Source organism: Anas platyrhynchos, chromosome 18 (assembly GCF_047663525.1).
Source record: "Anas platyrhynchos isolate ZD024472 breed Pekin duck chromosome 18, IASCAAS_PekinDuck_T2T, whole genome shotgun sequence".
NCBI lineage: Eukaryota > Metazoa > Chordata > Aves > Anseriformes > Anatidae > Anas > Anas platyrhynchos.
Window position 1 is genome coordinate 8,438,073 of NC_092604.1, and position 17,558 is coordinate 8,455,630.

General features: G+C 47.9%; 1 protein-coding gene across 4 annotated transcripts in view; it reads right to left on the reverse strand.

Moving 5' to 3' along the window:
* Nucleotides 1–17,558, reverse strand: part of COL5A1 (collagen type V alpha 1 chain) — a 168,518-nt gene that overhangs the window by 27,507 nt on the left and 123,453 nt on the right. For all 4 annotated transcript variants that reach the window (XM_038165150.2, XM_038165149.2, XM_072025329.1 and 1 more), the window contains exons 27-37: nucleotides 16,469–16,522; nucleotides 13,516–13,560; nucleotides 12,350–12,403; nucleotides 10,682–10,789; nucleotides 10,174–10,227; nucleotides 9,062–9,115; nucleotides 5,218–5,262; nucleotides 4,801–4,854; nucleotides 3,870–3,914; nucleotides 2,798–2,851; nucleotides 2,143–2,196 (exon numbers count right to left, since the gene is read on the reverse strand). In XM_038165150.2, the coding sequence (XP_038021078.1) occupies nucleotides 2,143–2,196; nucleotides 2,798–2,851; nucleotides 3,870–3,914; nucleotides 4,801–4,854; nucleotides 5,218–5,262; nucleotides 9,062–9,115; nucleotides 10,174–10,227; nucleotides 10,682–10,789; nucleotides 12,350–12,403; nucleotides 13,516–13,560; nucleotides 16,469–16,522 (621 nt within the window). The remainder of the gene's footprint in view (nucleotides 1–2,142; nucleotides 2,197–2,797; nucleotides 2,852–3,869; nucleotides 3,915–4,800; nucleotides 4,855–5,217; nucleotides 5,263–9,061; nucleotides 9,116–10,173; nucleotides 10,228–10,681; nucleotides 10,790–12,349; nucleotides 12,404–13,515; nucleotides 13,561–16,468; nucleotides 16,523–17,558) is intronic.

Here is a 17,558-nt window from a genome sequence, read left to right on the forward strand (position 1 = left end):
AATTTGTTTTTATGTTCACCTCCTCTTTTTGGCACTGTGCAAGGCAGGAGGACAAAACAGTGACTTCTGCTACCTGGGTCTCTGCATGTGTCTGCATGCATCCCAAGAGGATTCAGGGGAAAGTGATCTTTGCTTGTTCGTGGTGAAGATTAACAGGTTTTAGAAAGGCAAGTTACTCCCGAAGGCAGCTATCAGGGAATGCTTTCAGACCCAAAATGATTGAAAGCCCATTCTTCACTCATATTCATGCAGACTTGAGAATTTGGTCTTTTATTCTGGTCTCAGAAGTTGATAACAGCAGATTTAAGTAAAATTTCTACTGCCTTTTCTGATTTCAGCTTAGGTGTCCTGGATGTTAGAGATAACTCAATGAAGGAAGACTAAATGTCACAGTCAGACTCTGGCAGGTGAAAGCTCTTCTCTCCATCTTTAAGTTAATCCTGACCTGAGGTCTGTGCGCTCAAAATACCACAACCATCGCCATAAAGTCTGACAGAGCATAAATACCCGGCGTGGTACCGAGCAGTGTTTGCATTGCCTTGCTTAGCAAATGCCAGGCAAGTTAATTAAACTGTTGTGTGATAAGTTGAGGGGGAAAAATGCACAATGTGCAAAGCCTTCTCAATGCTGTTTTGCTAGGAAAGGTGGTGAAGAAAAACGTGAAGCTGAGTGGAGGAAGTTGGGTTTCCTTCCCATAAAATAAACGCAGAACAAGGAGTCTATTTGCTAACATGCAGCATGCAGTCTGGGGAGAGGCACGTACCAACAGCAAATGAACTGGATTGTAAACAGCCGAGGAAAAAGAATCAGCATCCCCAGAAACGCCAAACAGAGAGGTACTAATTACTGCATGCAGAAAAATACGCGGCAGAACAGTCATTTTTGCTTAGGGTATCCTTCGAGGAAAAAGGTGCAGAGAACAGACCACCAGAGACGCACGACAGCCATCATACCTTCCACATGCCTCATCATTCTCCTTTGGTGAGAAACACTGATTACATCTGTGCAACAAAACCTTTTAAAATTGACAAAGCAGTATGCGCACGACGCGGTAAGGTACCTGAACGGCCAGAAGCTGCTCCGTGGGTTGCAGCAAGGGACATTTGCCTGGGGGGGAGGCCTTAAGCAAAACTCGGCGAGATCCTTGTGATTAGTTTTGGCTAAAAGGCAGCGCAGCAGAGATGCTCTGACTGGTGTGCTAAGGCAGGGCTGAGAGGTGAGCGTGCTGCAGTAACTGGCATGGACAGACAAGCTAGAGCAAAACCATTGCACCACAGATCTTGGCCAGGAGTTGCCTTCCTCCTGAAAGAAGCACTGCCAAAACGGGGTTGTAACTCTTTCCTGCTGTGCAACAGTTCTTGGTGCTGGCCACATGGTGCATGAAGAAGGCAAAAGTATTTATTTCTACCCATGGCGGGCTCCAGAGACAGTAAAACTGCCCCTGACCTAAGGCAGCTGCGTGCAGAGAGCTGAGCGCTGCCTAGCTGAGGAGTGAGCCTGTCTCGCACAAAAGATCTCTGTTATCACAGACCTAGAGTTGTGAGACCTAAAACCTGCACTTTTCCAACGGGAAGAGTGGGGAAGAAAACACAGATTCACCCACAGTGGTCCTACGAGTGGGGTAGAGGCACAGCCTTCCCTTCGTCCTCCTTGGAGGACAAATGACTGGTGCTCTGGTGAGTCCTTGGGGTGCACAACATGCATGGAAATCACCCCCAGCTCCTTCTCCACTTCAGAAAGTAAGCACCATGCTGAGTCCTGGGGTGCTGACCCAGCCAGCATCCTCCCACCTAGCCAGGAGCTGCCCCCACAGCACGCAGAAAGCCAGCTGCTCCGGCACTGCTCGCTGCTTCTCTGCTCAAATCCACTTCGTGTATGACCCACGTGCCCCCCACAATAGACTACGGGGCCAGAGAGAGGGCTTGGTGCACGGCCTTCACCCCAATCATCATTAGCCCGAGCCGTCCTGCTCAGAAGAGGGTTGCTTCCTGTAGACCACCCCATGCAGCTGGGGACACGCAGACCTCTGGGGGAAACAAACGGGCGGCCCCATCTCCCCAGCTGCACGGAGGGGTTTAGAGAAACCAGCCAGCAAGACGAGGCTCAGGACTAATGATCTGCCCAGGATTTTTGGCTACTTACAGTTTCTCCTCTCTGTCCGGGGTGACCAGGCAATCCATCCTTCCCAGGAGGACCCTACGGCAGAAAACCAGGGTGAGAAGGACCAGAACCAGGTGCTCAGTAGTAAAAATATGATAAAGGACTGTATCAAACCTGCTTGCATCCTTGCATTAATTCCTACCCATTTTACAGTGAAACGGGGGTGCTCAGAACCCTAAAAGATATGTCCTTTTCCCATACACACTCCCCAAAATCTTACAGGTTTATATTACAGATCCAGACATTGAGCGAGCTGTCACCACAGGGAAAGAAATCACTCCAAAAACTTTTCTGCGGCTCCCCACCAGTGTACAATAATTGCAGAGACAGACGTGTTACTCTGTTGTGCTGTCATCCCAGTGTACAGAGGAAAAATAAAGAACAGAGCAACCGTGAAAGATCCTAGTGATATCGAGTCATTAGGAAATGAACATTTATAATCAGCTGTAATTTACTTGCCTATTTAAAATCTTAAACCGCCGGGTTATTATCATGATGGCTCAGTAATGCCTTTTATTGGGCATGTCACCACTTGTCAAAGAAGCAGCTAAGACTGAGATGGCACAGGCAATTACAGCTGGCTGGAAAAAAAATCTTTATGTACGTTTTTGTATGTTCTGGAAAGAGAGTTACTCACAGGGGGGCCTTTTGGTCCGGGAAATCCAGTTGGTCCTTGAGGCCCTGGTGGTCCCTGGACATAAAACAAGGCAGAGAGCACATGGTTAAGGAATGTATATGCTTTACTATGAAATACCAGCTCTGTGTGAACAGTAGATGATCACAAAGAAATGGAAAAATGGCTCGTTCTGCCACAAAGAAATGCTATTGAAGTGCAAGGCACAACTGCATGGGGCCATCCCTCAAAAAAAAACCTTGGAGAAGTAAGAACCACAGGGCATGTGTAGCCAAGCATGCTGGCCAGCTGGGCTAAGAGGGTCATCCACCTCTCGGTGCCACCTTTCCCTCCCAAAGCTATGAAAAATAGGTCTTCTCCCATCCCAGCTCAGCTGAGGGCTCCAGGAGCTACCAGCTCATGCAGGGATGGGAAGGAGCCTGGCTCTTTTGGGGCTGGTGCTGCAGGCACCCTCTGCCCTTCGCAATGCTGCGGTATCATCAGCAACTGCCCCTTCACCCAAAACCACCAAAATGTGCAAAGCACAAGGCCAATTCCATGTTTCCTGCCTGGGAAATTTCATACAGAATTTAGAGGCAAAAGAAAAATTTTTAAAAATTGCAGGTATTGAGGTTACAGTCACAAAAGTCCCATTGCTTCACTGTTTTCCACCAAGCATGCTGTAGGCTGGAGAAAGCAGAAGAGGTCCTGGAGGATCCAACTCCTCCAGAAACCAGGCTCTGGCCATCAGCACAGACAGAGTGGGGGGCTTTTCCTTTTTCCCATGGAGCACCGTTGGCACAGGACACCCAAAGGCCCACTTGAGCCTCACTTGGAGAGCTCAGAAGCGCTGTGAGGGCTGTGTGTGACTTGTGAGACCTCTCTCCACACCAATAATTTTCACCTGTTTTTTTTTTCTAAGCACTTTCTTAGCCCGTATCCTGGCTGCAGGGAGCTCCCCAGTCCTCTCTGCTTCCTGGGGCACTTGTAGGGTGCTTACTGCAGGAAAACCCCCTTGCTGTGAACCCCCCACTTCTGCTGTGTTAAACCAGCAGAGGTTGCAGATCCCTGCCCCAGCCCCACGGCGCTGCCTTACCCTTTCGCCAGGAGGACCAGGGGGGCCATCGCCACCAGAGTTGCCCTTTTAAGGATAAACAAAAAAAAAAAACACACAACAAAACACCATTAAAAATACATGCATCACCACTTCAGCTGCTTCGCACAAAGATTTCAAATGGCATCGACCCCAGGGTGAGAGCCCACCCCCCAGCCCCTCTCTATCAATAATTCTCCATCAGGGACAGCATCCAGCGACAAACGAGCAGCTGCTCATTCCCCCCCCACTGCTTAATAAAAACACAAGGAAGATAACATCAGCGGGCTCGGGACATCTCCACCAGCTAACAGCCTCCCTCAGAGAGATAAATGCCGCAGCAAAGCCGAGGTATTTATCAAAAATTCATGCCGATACAAAGCCGAGGCATTTATTTTTAACGCCGGCGGCGCGGCGGTGACAGCGCCTCATTACGGCAGCTTTGCTTCCATCACGCCCAGCAATTGATGGTCACTTCATCCACTTCTGCAGCAGGTGCTAGAGCTGAGAACGCCTCCAGGTTGGCTGGCAGAACAATGACTATTGTGTCTGATGGCCAATTGCTGGCTGGGAGTTTGCATGCAAAGCGGCTCGGCATGGTGCAAGGGTGTGCAGGGCTCGGGGGAAGCATCAGTGGAGTTCAGGGTTGGGGTGGTCCCTGGTATGGGGTGACCCCTGGGTGCAACGGGGCCTCAGGTCAGGCTTCGTGCTGAAACAAAGCCATTGCATTTTTAGGACCTGTGCACAGACTTCTCAGTTGGGTTACGAGGCATTTGGCTGGGTAATGCAGATCAGGAGGGCTCAGCTTCCAAAATACAACGGAAAAAGGAGAGAAGGGAAACGGAGGGCAATGAAGCAGATGGTCTGTAATGCTGACACTTTTTAGGACGTAGTTCTCTTCCTAATTACCATCATAGGCTCTCCCAAACCTTACCTTTGGGCCAGGTTTCCCAGTGCTTCCCCTAGGGCCTCTTTCCCCACGTGGACCCTTGGAAAGACACAAAAGACGACAGTTTAGTGCTTTGGGTAGCAAGAAGAACTGCACTGTGATAGGCAAAGAGCTCAAGCACCTGAGCTGCACGAGGACAAAGAGCAGTCCCACCAGCAGCACCAGGATGCCAGGAGCCTTCGGCAGTGCTGGCTGAACATCCCATTTTGTTATGGCTCCAAACCAGAACCACTGGTGAGCCCCAGCCCCAAATCAGTGCTCCCTCTGCTTGGTTTTAAGGCTGAAGGCCAGATAAAGGGCCAGATCCTGCCCAGGTAGGACATGAATCAGAGCACACCTCGTCTGGTATTAACAAGCTTTCAAAATGCACGAGAAGTGATAAAAAAGATAAAAAATGATTACCGTTGGACCGCGCTGCCCCCTTGGACCTGGTTTGCCAGGTGTCCCCTGCAAGGAGAAGGAACGCAGGTGAGTCACGGGCCAGCAGCAGCCACAGGCTGAGCTCGCAGCAGGGGAATGCACAACGGAGACCTATCGCACGCAAACTGCCCCCAAAACCTCCTCAGTTCTCATTTGCAATCAAAAAGACAATAGCAGTTTTACTCATAGCTCTTGGTTATTGCATTTGTTGTCTTTTGTAATGTTTGGACACATCTGAACAGCAACCCCAGTGCCCGGATGGCATCTAACACCTGAGGGACAGCCTCATAAAAGTACCCAAAAAACACCACAAGGATGAGGCCACCTCCTTGGACCACGCAGGCTCCTAAAAAGCCAGCAAACACACCAGGGGCAGCCAAAAGCTCTTCTGCTCTGCCACCCCAAAATCCACAACCCCCTTTCCTGCTGATCTTCGCCCTCCCCTTCTCCCAGCTCACGCAGAGCATGTGCTGATGCACACACACGCTGCAAGACCTGCGTTAAATATGTGCAGAATGACAGCAGCAGAGCAGGCACCCTAACCCGAGCAGTTATTTTACGCTACACAAGCCAATTAAGCTGCCCCACATATTTACAAATCTTTCCTCATCTTTGTGAACTTTGTGCTAAACAAGTAATTTAAGACATTGCTTTGCAGCAGCGACAAAACAGCAGGCTTATGAGCTCTGACAGATGCAGTCAGTTCCCCGTAATGGGGGACTGTGATTAATTCTGACAGAAGAAAGACAAAGACGGCTGGGTTCTAAATCTGGCATTATGCTAAGCTCCATTACCATACGCCTAAAAGAAAAGTAAAAGCCCAGATCTTGCTATCTGAGGACGCTGTTTTGGCTACTGTCATTATCAAAAAAAAAAAAAAAAAAAGCCAATAGGTTTGACTTTCTTCCTTTGGACCAGCAGCCTACTATTTTTTACCAATCACCTGTTAAAGGAAGGAAGAGAAGGATTTTCTATGTAAGGAACACAGATGCTTAAAATATCATTTGCCATTTTCTGCCCCAAATCCATCATCTAAAAATCTTGCCTTCTCGTATTTGGCACTCATTAACCGGGCAAAAATAAAACAAGAGCTGGAAAAGTTTTAAATCAACTTTCTTCCAGCTGCTAAAATTAGCCCTGCTGAATCTTCCTCGTTCTGCGGTTCCATTTAATAAACACTGCTGGCATATTTTTTTAATTAATTACAAAAAAATCATTTTGAAGCACTCCATCTGGTTTTCCTTTCCCTACGTGAGGCTGAATTTGGATCAGGTGGTGCAGAGTGCAGCCTCCCTGCAGGTAGCCCCCCACACTCCCTTCCTTCTTTCTCAATTCTATTTTTAAGCAAAATTTTCCCCCTGCTTATTGCTGTCATTAATCATGCATACAGCGCTGTGTACTGCTGCTAAGAATTTATATAGCACTGTAAATGCACACAGGCCTACATTTTTCAAACAGGGATATCGAAGGAAAGGCATCTAAATTCAGATTATTTTTTAGGCACCCAAATGAATGGCCTGGATTTTGGCTCCCCCCCTGCACACCCTCCAGGCTCTGTCAGCCAGGGCGTGCAGGGAGATCTATTATCCCATGCTAATGGCTGGGGATTATTAGCTCTAAAAATAAAGATCACTTACTCACATTTCCAACTATTGATTTCATGATCAGGTTGTGAAAGCGCCCGAGCCAGCCCACCCAAACTCGCCTCGGGCTGCTGGGTGAAGCTGGGCACCAGGGAGCCGCTTGCCGAAACTACCAGGATATTTTGCAGGGCACTCCTTTCCAAAGACACCAAGCACCCTTTGCTTCCTAATTTTTAACTTTGCCAGCTCCCTGTGTGCAGCCAAAAGCTGTGGTTTCAGCTTTGGGGAACTTTTGCACTGCCAGCACCAAAATTCAGCTGCTGGTGCTGGCCTGGCTGCTGATGCTCCTTGGGCTTCCTTATTTTCACCTTTTTTTTTTTTTTTTTTAATTATTTTAGGGGGAGAATAACTATCCATGTTGTTGAAATAACGAGATGGAAAGCTTATTTCAATGCCTAGATGATGACAACTGTAGGAAAAACCTGTGATTCTTATTATTCTAGACACGTAAACAACCGTGTGGAGTATCATAATAGTAATACCTTGTAAAAAGAAAAGACAAACAGAAATGATTTTTGGTTGTTTCAGCTGCAAATTGGGTTACCCCACAATGCACTGGAGAAGCAAATCTTACAAACTCTCTTTCTTGACTGCATGTGGACATGCTCATAAAGTAGCAAATTTACTGGTCTCGGGAGAAGCAGAGTGTAATTTATCAAGTCTAACTCAACGAGGCTTAAATTCAGTTGATGGTCTCCATTTGGTTCGTGCAGTGTGATCCTAGCTCAGTCTATTGTTCTCTATATAATCGCTTTCACTTATTTCAAATCAGATACTTGGGAGGAAAAAAAAGAAGGATACCAAAACAGTCATTGAAAATCTGTATTTCTGCTACCCTTATAAATTTTTCAAGCTGAGCTCCTTTTACTAAAAGGAGAGATTTGTCCATGAAAGTGTTTCTCTCTCCCACGCAGACAAACATAGCAATAAAACAAGGGCGAGCTGCTGGACTAGGTGCAGAGTGGTGTAAATGGTCCAAGCGAACACTGGAGAGAATTAGAATTAATCCAGCCTAATCCTCGATTATTTTTTCTCATTCTTACAGACAACCAGCTCCCACTGTGCTCCCGAAGAAGCCTGCTGTCCGAGCGGGCTGGCTCCACATCCCACCAGGTGCAGCCAGATGAAGCAGGAGGGGTGAGGATGCTCAGGGGGTGCACAGCAGCACGTTTCCCTATCACTGCAGTGCCCATGCCCTGGTTTATGTCACCCAGAAATGCACCCCGAGGATTTTTTTTTTTTGCATATTGGATAAGGCGGGTGGTAATTATACGGCTACAGTAAATTTGAGGCTGCTGTGGCAGCTGCCTCCCTTCTCCTGCCTGACTGGGAGGGAAGGGGATTTGTAGTTCAGAATGAGATGAAAATTACTCAGTGGGGAAAAAAAAAAAAAGAGGGATATAAACCAAATTTTGGTGGCACAATATTAATGCAGTGCAAAGTGATTTATATTTTCTGTGCTCCTATCACACACGTCTGTTAGAAGTCATTTGTATTTAAATGAGAGTAAAATGGAAACTAATTCCACTTACTCTCCTTACTCCCCCTATTTTTTCCCTGGGACTAGAGCTCACGAAGAAAATGACTGCATTTGTACTTTCCATCCCCTAACTCAACCTTGTCATCCTCAAAATAAAATAATACAAAATAAAATAAAAGATCACTGGTGCATTTAGACAATTCCCTGCTATTCAAGCACAAAGCTGAGCAGGGGGTGAGAGGTAGAGCTGAGTTCAGGGGATGGAGCCCCTACATTTTGAGGCTGTTTAGGAATTTAAAACAGCTCCACTTATTAAAAGGAGAAACATGTTAAGTGTGTTTTCACCTACGTACTTTGAATCTCAAGTTAGGTTAAGATGGTTCTGGCTGCTTCTGAATAGATTCACCCATCTCTAACAATTACCATTAATTAAAAAGCTCTTCATGCCCCGAGCAAAGTCTGGCAGCAAGGAAAGGATTCAGGTTCAGAGAAATCTCTTGAAATATCTTGAGGGAAAGCTTTCTGCTGTGTAATAGGCGTGCACTGTGCTGTCACTGTGCCCACCATGGGCATCAGCAGCATCCTGCCCTGGGGACCGGGAGGTGACAGCTGCTAGCGAGGGATTTTACCACCATCAGTCCTGCCCAAGGGATGCTCTCTGGAGGGAAAAATCAACGAAGCAGCCAGCCAAAGCAACTCTTACCCGTGTGCCCTTCTCGCCGTTGGCTCCTGGGAATCCTGGGAAGCCGATCGAGCCCTTTTGGGGGAGAGAAAAGAGACGGATGGGTTCAGGACACTGGACGGGGTGGCTCTGTCTGGCTGTGCCAGGCGCCCGCTAGCCTGAAATAACCCTGGCCAAACTTGCTGACGTCTGCAGCTCCTGGTGCTTTTTTTTTTTTTTAACCTTCCTCTAACAAAAACAAAATCGAAGACAGACCCGAAATGACCTCAGAAGCCAAATTTTCTCCAAAAATAACAAACCAAAATAAAAAGGTCCATGCCTCATTAGAAGTCGCTGCAAAGGCCCAAGCCCACGCTCGCACCAGGTGCCTGGGGAACAGCAGGCTTTTGTGTTTAGCTCCTAAGTCACTATGTTGCACATGAAAATTTAACTCCTGGCTTGTTTCTTTCTGATGTAATTGCCTGGAGAATAGCTGCTGCTGCTTTTAAAATATGAATTAGCTGAAAAAATGCAAAAAAAAAAAAAATTACCCCAGAAAAAAAAAAAAAGGCAAATTAAAAAAAAAAACAAACCATCAACACCACAACCAGAAAACAATCCCTTGCAGTTAATTATGTCTCCAGTGTTAAACAAGCCTGCTTTTTTTTTTTTTTTAAGCAATGAACATGAATAATAAAATATGATTCTAAAAAGAAAAAAAAAAAGTTAACAAAAACATAAGTTTCCAAAGCCTCCAGGGCATGTAAAAGCTGGGCTGTAGCCTCAGTCTATGGGGTGGAATTTGCAGCTTTAATTTAAAAAGGACATTTGAAAATGGCCCATATGAAGGTGGGCGTGTAGGTAGGATATAAAGGATGTTTGCAAATCTGTAAATATCAGTTCTATTTTAATTTCAGGGAGATCCTGATTCATTAGCTATTCTTCTTAATTAATTAAAGTAGCTCAAAGCTTTGAAGAGACAAGGCCCAGTACCGGGAGAAGCCCCTTTATGCCTATTGCTAGCACGAAAGCTCCCACAGAGCCCTTATCTGCTGCCTCAGTGGTCCTGCATGCCCTGACGGGGGCTGTGCACACTTTGCAGCCCCCATCCCTGTGCATCTCCTCCCATCACGTTGCAGCACCCCCCCCGTTACCTTTGGGCCCTGCCTGCCCGGGTAGCCGGGCAGTCCTGGCACGCCGAGTTTTCCCTGAAACACAAAAAGAAAGTGGGTCAGTGGGGGCAACGAAGGCCTTGAGAGCAGCTGTGGGTTTGCGCCAGCTAAAAGGGGAGAAGTTAAGCATGTAGAAGTCAAGAGCCAAGGTTGCTTAGGTGGTTTCCCTCCCTGGTCTTTTTTTTTATTTTATTTTTTTTACCAAGACTTTGCACCCAAGCAGATAACCCCAAAGCGACCAACACCTCGATGCACCCAACTCACATCACTGCAGTAACTCCATCTTCTCTGGGACCCCTCTGGTACTCACATTGAACTGCACACACCAGCCTTCACACACAGCTCCTGACCCTCCTCTTCATCCCTCTGCCCCCAAACCACCCCTTTTGCCCCATGCCGGGAATCGCTCTGTCCACACACCACAAAAAAGCCCCAAAGAAGCGTGTTTTGCTGTAAAACCCACTTGGGTGTCCCCATCCCAAAGACTCACCTTCTCTCCAGCAGGACCAAGAGGACCGGGATCTCCATTAGGGCCAGAGCGACCTTTGGGGCCTTCAGGACCATCCTCACCCCGTGGACCAGGAGGCCCAATCTCCCCCTGTAAATGACAAGATGGGCACTGACACAGCGATACACGCCATCAGATACTCCCTGGAGCTGCTGAGACAACTCTTGGAGAAAGTGGCTCAGCTGAGACTGTCCTTGAGTAAACTGCAGAGCGTTATCAGAGCACCAAGCTCTCGCTCATATGGCTTGGCTATTATTTCCGACTATAGCCATCTTATCTGGTGGCCCAATTATCCCATCTACATGAAGCATTTCTCCACCGAAACAGCCTTCATTAGCTCTGATTGCAACGCACCCTTCCCGGCTCCCAAATCGTGGTTTGACGTGCAAGCAGGCCCCGGGAAGTGTTTAATTGAGGCCTGAGCCACGGGCAACTGGAGAATAGAGATTGGGCTGGAGCTTTTGTGCTGAAAATCATTAGGAAATCTGAACACGGGCAGATGGAGCCATTAACATGAATTGTTACAGCGCTGCGGGCTGCAGCACACACAACAACAGTAGTCATTTTGTCAGTGAGCAGCAGGAGATATCTCCATGCTGTGAATATGGGCTGTGGCCTTCTCGCTCACCAGGTGAGCCACAGATCTTTCTGTGAGGCTTTTGGGTGCCTTTGTCCTTTCAGAGCTCGCTGTAGATCACACAGATCATCATAAAACAGAGTTTGATGGTGGGAGCTGGAGCTGTGGGCTCCAGGCGAGGACAGCCGTCCCCTCCCCAGCAGGCCTTGAGGTCTGCTGACACCTGTGGAAGCACCAGCTCCAAGGTGACACGTGGAGTGTGAACCAGGAACCCCACCAATTACATGTTTAAATGCTGGGATTTAAATGGAAGATTTGATTTGTACTTTTACCTCACGCAAGGCATTCATTTTTTCTTTAAGCATGGGGAGAAATGAGCACAGAGCTCTCCCTCAGCTGGGGGGACACCAAGCCCCAAGCAATGCAACCACTCGAAGAGATGGGACAAGAAACACCCCTTGTCCCCAATAGCTGGATGCTAAGGACGGACAAACACACTGCAAAGCCCTGTGCTACAGCTGCTGCTCACATCCAAGCATGATTTGGGGTTTCTGGCAGTGTTTGTGTGTTCCTCTGTCTTTAAAAGCCCTGAAGCCAGACAATGAGCTCTGCTGCTACAGATAAGAGTCTGATGTAAACCTGCACCCCTGGCAGCTTGCACCGCACTGCTCTGGGTTCTGTTAAAGTGTGTTCCCAGTAACTTTACAACCCATGCTGATGGCATGGAGACGCATCAGGTGAAGCAAATAAAGATGCCTACCAGACCCGAGATGCAGTACTATGGGAGAAAAGAGAAAATGAAAATAAATGTGACACAACTAGATTGTGCAGGATTCTTAGCTGTCAAAGCAGCAAGACTGGGCCCTCTTTTATTAATCAGTTTTAGTTTACCGTCAAGATGGGACTCTAAATTTAGGAATTTATAACCCCTGTGCTTGATGTGAACACGAAATTCCTGCCTGGAGATCAGATATGCCAGAAAGACCCTGACCAGAGCCTGCCCTGCTGCCCTAGTGCCGCGTCTGCAGGGCTTGAAGGAGCACTACGAGACCTCGTCAGTCACAAGCTCTTACCCGGTCTCCCTTGATGCCCATGTCACCTTTGAAGCCAGGGAAGCCATCTTCACCCTAAAAAACAGAGAGGGGAAAAAACAGACAAAGTGTATAAATGAAAAAAAAAAAAAAAGAAAAAAAATATTTCCCTAGTCTTGCTGTGGGCCCCCTGCACAAGGAGAACAATGTCAGGTCCCTGCACTGCCTGTCACATTGGCTTCTGTAAGCCCTGGGTGCACACAAGCAGACATGAGGACACACACATGGAAGCCCAAGCAGGCTGCAGCTGTCGAGGTCCCAGAGGCATCCCAAGGAAGTATTCCTTCACATCCCGCTCTGGCTGCCAGTCAGGATATCACAAATCTGGCTCGATATGAGTAACAACACCTTGCCAGTACTGGGAACCAATTATTTCTGAAGTACAACTGGCTTTATTTTCATGGAGGATGTTTTACACCATGCTTCAAGGGAACCTCTAGGACAGTGGCAATATTTCTTTCAGCCAAGAAGGTTTAATTGCAGAGCTCAAATCAATAATGTATTTCATCCTCCAGCAAATCTTTCATAGGCAATGAGGACACCATTCCCAGAAAGACCTTTCGAGTCTGGAAGGTCCCTGCCAGGACTCCCTAGCTAAAATGCCTAGATTTGCTGATTTTTTGGGGGGAGCAGGAATGAAGGAATACAGAGCTGTTTAGGGCTGGAACTAGGCAAGATTTTTCTCTGCTTCCTTTGGGATAACCCAATTCCATCTTTGACATACAAACAGACAGACTGTGTCCTCGTTCTTACTGACTTGGGTCTCGCAAGTGCTCTGCTCTAATGACCAGGCTGGGTAGCACATCCCATGTGCTGTTCTCCCTGGGTCCAGCAGTTCCCCAGCTGCCACATGCTACAAAACTTCATGTCCATGGAATCGTGCCCAGAAAACTCAAGCTGCTAATTTTGTCAGGAGGAAATCATCCCAAAGCTGAACCTGAGCTATCCGTAACAGCTATCTGCAACAGACAGCCCCGGCCCCAAGCAGGTCCTGGGGGCTGCACTGCTCCCAAGTGCAAATAAAACAAAATTCTAGCAAAATTCCCCTCATGCACGAGAATTTCACAGACAGCACATTGCACAGGATGGGTCTGCAGAAACACTACGAGGCTATAGAAGATTGATCCAAACACAGGGTGTTAACTCACCTTTTCACCTTTGGTGCCTTTCAACCCGCGAACACCATCTGCTCCCTTGGAGAAGACAAAACGAGATGTTACATGGTATGTGTAAGCTTAAGAATCATTAACGATGGTGATTTTTGCTTCCAACATTAATGATGGCATCTTGCAAACTGTGATGGTCTGAAATGCATTGCTAATTGAACATCACCTGATAATTTCCAGCTGTGAGTGCTTGGAGACTCAAACCTCTTAGTGGGGAAGGTGTGGTTGGTGATCTCTGCCTCTTCCAAGCCTAACCCCTGGAACCATGTTCCCAGGGATAAAACTCATGATGGAAAGTTTGTTTTCTGCATATATTTTACCCCAAAAAACATTTCCTGAGTGCTGAGTACACTTGTGCATTCAGAGGAAGGCGGTGCAGGAGCTGGGCAGGGGCACCTGGGCTGGGAATTCAGTCTGAGCACACCGAGGAGATTTCCCTGTGGCTCTGCAGCGTCCTGTCTAGCACCCACAAAGGTTTAGCTTGGTTCTTTTTTTTTTTTTTTTTCACCACAGTTCTCACCTCCGTGCATGCACTGTTTTATTTTATTTTTAAAGCATTCTGCTGTCAGCTGAAACCCTGGCGCTCCTCAGATCAACGGCAAAGCCTGGATTTCATTCCTCCTGCCTGACGGGGCCCCTTTTGCAGAGCAAGTAAACACGTTTGAGGCTGCTCCTGAAGCCCCCATTCAGCTTCTGCTTGCCCTGCAAGGCTTCTGCTTGGCCTGCAAGGGTAGCCCCAGAGAGGGCTCCACCTCGGCTGGAATTCATCTCTGGAAGATGGACATGGAGCTCTGCAAGGGCTGGGAAAAGCTCACAGGATCACCTGCTTGGGGCACAGCTCGCTCCCGAGCTACCACTGCTTACAAAGGACGTGCCCAAACAGGATTTTCACGCCCTGAGAAATTTCACCAGGTTATAAATCAGACACGGTGATGCTGAATAAAACCCCAAACAACGAAAAAAAGAGGTTAAAAATAAAAATAAAAATAAAAATAAAAGATGACAACAACCATGACAACATGCAACAAGCATGCCTGAAGCAAACTGCTGACTGAAAGGAGATTCAGTGTCTCCTGGAGGCGTTTGCACAAACACGATTGCTGACCAGAAGCAGAGATGCTGCAGCACAGACGATGCCTGGCACAGAAGCCTTGCTTGGCACACCGTGTCCTCAGCCTGCAGCCAGCTCTGCGTGCTCCCTGGCCATCAGAGGGAAAAATCACCTTTCAGTGTGGTTTTTGCTTAGAAAAATCATTTAGGCACTGAAAGGAGAACAAAACAAAACTGATGTGACTGGTGCAGGCATATGTGACATTGTGCAGACGTGGTGCAGAAACCCTCCAGGGCTTCACTAAGGCGATCAGTCCATGGAGGTGCTGAGTGCAGTCAGGATCTGTCCCCTGCTCTGCCACCAGCCCTAACCTCACCAGCCTCCAGGCTCCTCATCTATCCTGCCTCTTGGGATAAAATGCCACCCTAAGCTATCCACACCAGCTGAGCAATGCAACCTCTGAAATAAAAAAGCCAAAGATATTTTTCTTAAAGGAATATTTTGTGCAGGGCATTTTAACGTTTTTTTTTTTTTTTCTCCCTTAGGCATGTCAAGAGAAAGTATAATTAAAAGTACATCAAAATTTGTGCAGTAGAACAGGGCTCTGGTAAGTGAGGCGAGATCTAAAAATTATTTATAGCTGCAAACCCAATGAGACGCATTTTTCTCAGAACTGGAGATTCATTCATTTAATAGGATGCTGCTTGTAGGAAGCAAAACCTCTTCTGTACGCACTATGGATTTGGTGCATGACATACTTTCTGTAGATCACTGTAATGTGGAACAGTTCCACTTTAGCGGTAAACACAACAGCAAACCATTCCCTAATGGACCACTATGTCTCAATCTGCAACCTTGCAAGAACCGAGATGAAAGCTTGCTTTGGTTAAATACATTCAGCTTAAATTTTGAAGGCAGAACGGCAAATGGGTTTGTGCTACTGAAAAAATATACAAGGGGCTTTAAGAGGGTTTAAATTCACCTTTCGTCACCAATCTAGCACAGATCCCTGCGGATTCACTGGAGCTTTGGGAAGCAAGATGCAACTGCACCTGAACTAATACATCTTGATGGGGCATAATAGCCGGAGCTGAATCGGGAAAAATACCCAGCACCTTCTTACTGGTGTGCAAGCGCTGCAGGCAGCAAGGAGCAGGGAAGAGCTGGAATTCAATCTACTGAAAAAGCACATTACTGAGACCTACAAGCGCCGTCTGACAAGGTTTTGGATCAGGAGCATGAAAAGCTTGCTTTGTTTTAGTAATAGGCTATTTTGTTTTATTAACAAGCCTTGTTAAAGTCTTCACATTCTGGCTGAGATTTACTTTGGCTGTAAACTGGAAACGACTGGAATGGGACTGAGCCATGCTCACAGAGAATTAAAAGAGAAATCTCTCCAAAGCACTGAAGGATGCTAGAAGGTGTTGTTGGAGAGCAGGGCACCTGCAATCCTTGTGGCCTGCAGGAAGACACAAGACTGAGGCTGAATGGAGCAGCAAACAGGGTGTCACCAAGGTGGCCCTAAGCACCTGTGCCCACCAGCAATGCTTCCTTGGCAGGTAAAAGCTTCTGGACCTGCCAGAAGGATTTGTTTCCTCCACAGTGGGCTGGAAGCTCTGCAGGTTTCCCTGAGGCACTGCTACAGGGCAGGTAATGTGCTACCCATGGGGGTTCGAGATTGTGCCCCAAAAGCATGCTCTCCTACCGTCCCTCACCATCCGTATGGCTGCAGGACCAGAGCACGCAGAGGACCCTTCCTCAGGGTGCTTGGTGGGACTGAGAGGGCCTTGTCCATCTCCAGCATGAGGCAGAGATGTCTTAAGTTTCTTCTTAAGGAGTTTTAAGCAAGAAACAGGGGGGACACTGTTTTGGCATCCTCCTTACCTTGACTCCACGTGGTCCTGGATAACCAACGGGGCCCTGAGGACCTGGTGGACCCTGGGGTGAAAAAAAGGCAAAGAAAAACACATCAAGTCAATGCGAAGGTGCAGCAGTAAGGAGATTGTGTGGAAAACAAATATCCCAGCCATCTGGCTGCTTCAGACTGGGCGGAAATGGCAGTGACCATCTGAAAACGGCTCAAAATAGCACCGAGTGCTACAGCAACATCACTTGGAGCAGGTGCACTCAGCTCAGCCAACAGCAAAGATCCACACAATGGGAAAGGATGAAGGAAAGGCAGAGCAACAACTCGGTACAAAGGGATTTATACATAAGATCAGTGACTTGTGTTTTGGATTGAAAAAAAGAACAAGTCTGAGAGAGAAGAACATGCTCTTCTGCTGCCTCCCCTCTCCCAAACCATCCTGGTTTCGCAGTAACGCTCCAGCCCAGATTGGGCATGACACAGCTCAGGGCGATGATCACCAGATCAGAGGAGTTATTGCTCAAGGCACACGCTTTGGATGCTGTCCTTTGGCCTTGGCGACATGGCAGGGAGGTGCTCACAAAGCTCCTTCCTGCTACCAAAAGCTGCCGACCACCAGTGCCGCCGTAAGCTGTGCCGGACACAGCACCCACCAGCGCCCTGCGGGTGCTCCATCACCACCCCACCACCATGCTGTCCTGCCTGCCAATAAATCACACCTTTTATCAAGCCCAGTTGGCTCTTACTCTCCTCAATCAGCCAGCTAAACAACTATTCTCTCACTTCCTCCAGCCTGAGACAGGCACTTTTTCCAGCCTGACAGCCCAGCGGAGCCCAGACCCCGCACAAACATCAAGCCCTGCCCCAAGATCACGGCTGCTGGAGAAATAACTCAAGCAACAAGCTGTGTGCCGGCCCTGCACCTCCACCTGCTGACTCCCTGACGTTTGCTAAATGTACCCCCACACCACCACTGCCCGGCTTCTCATATTCCGCAGCTGCGAGGGTTTTGATTTCTCGGCCATGAGGGATGGCAGCAGGACAAGGGGCACAGCCAGGGCTGCGGCCGCTGCTCTGCACGGGGCTGGGGGACTTCGAGGCAGCCGG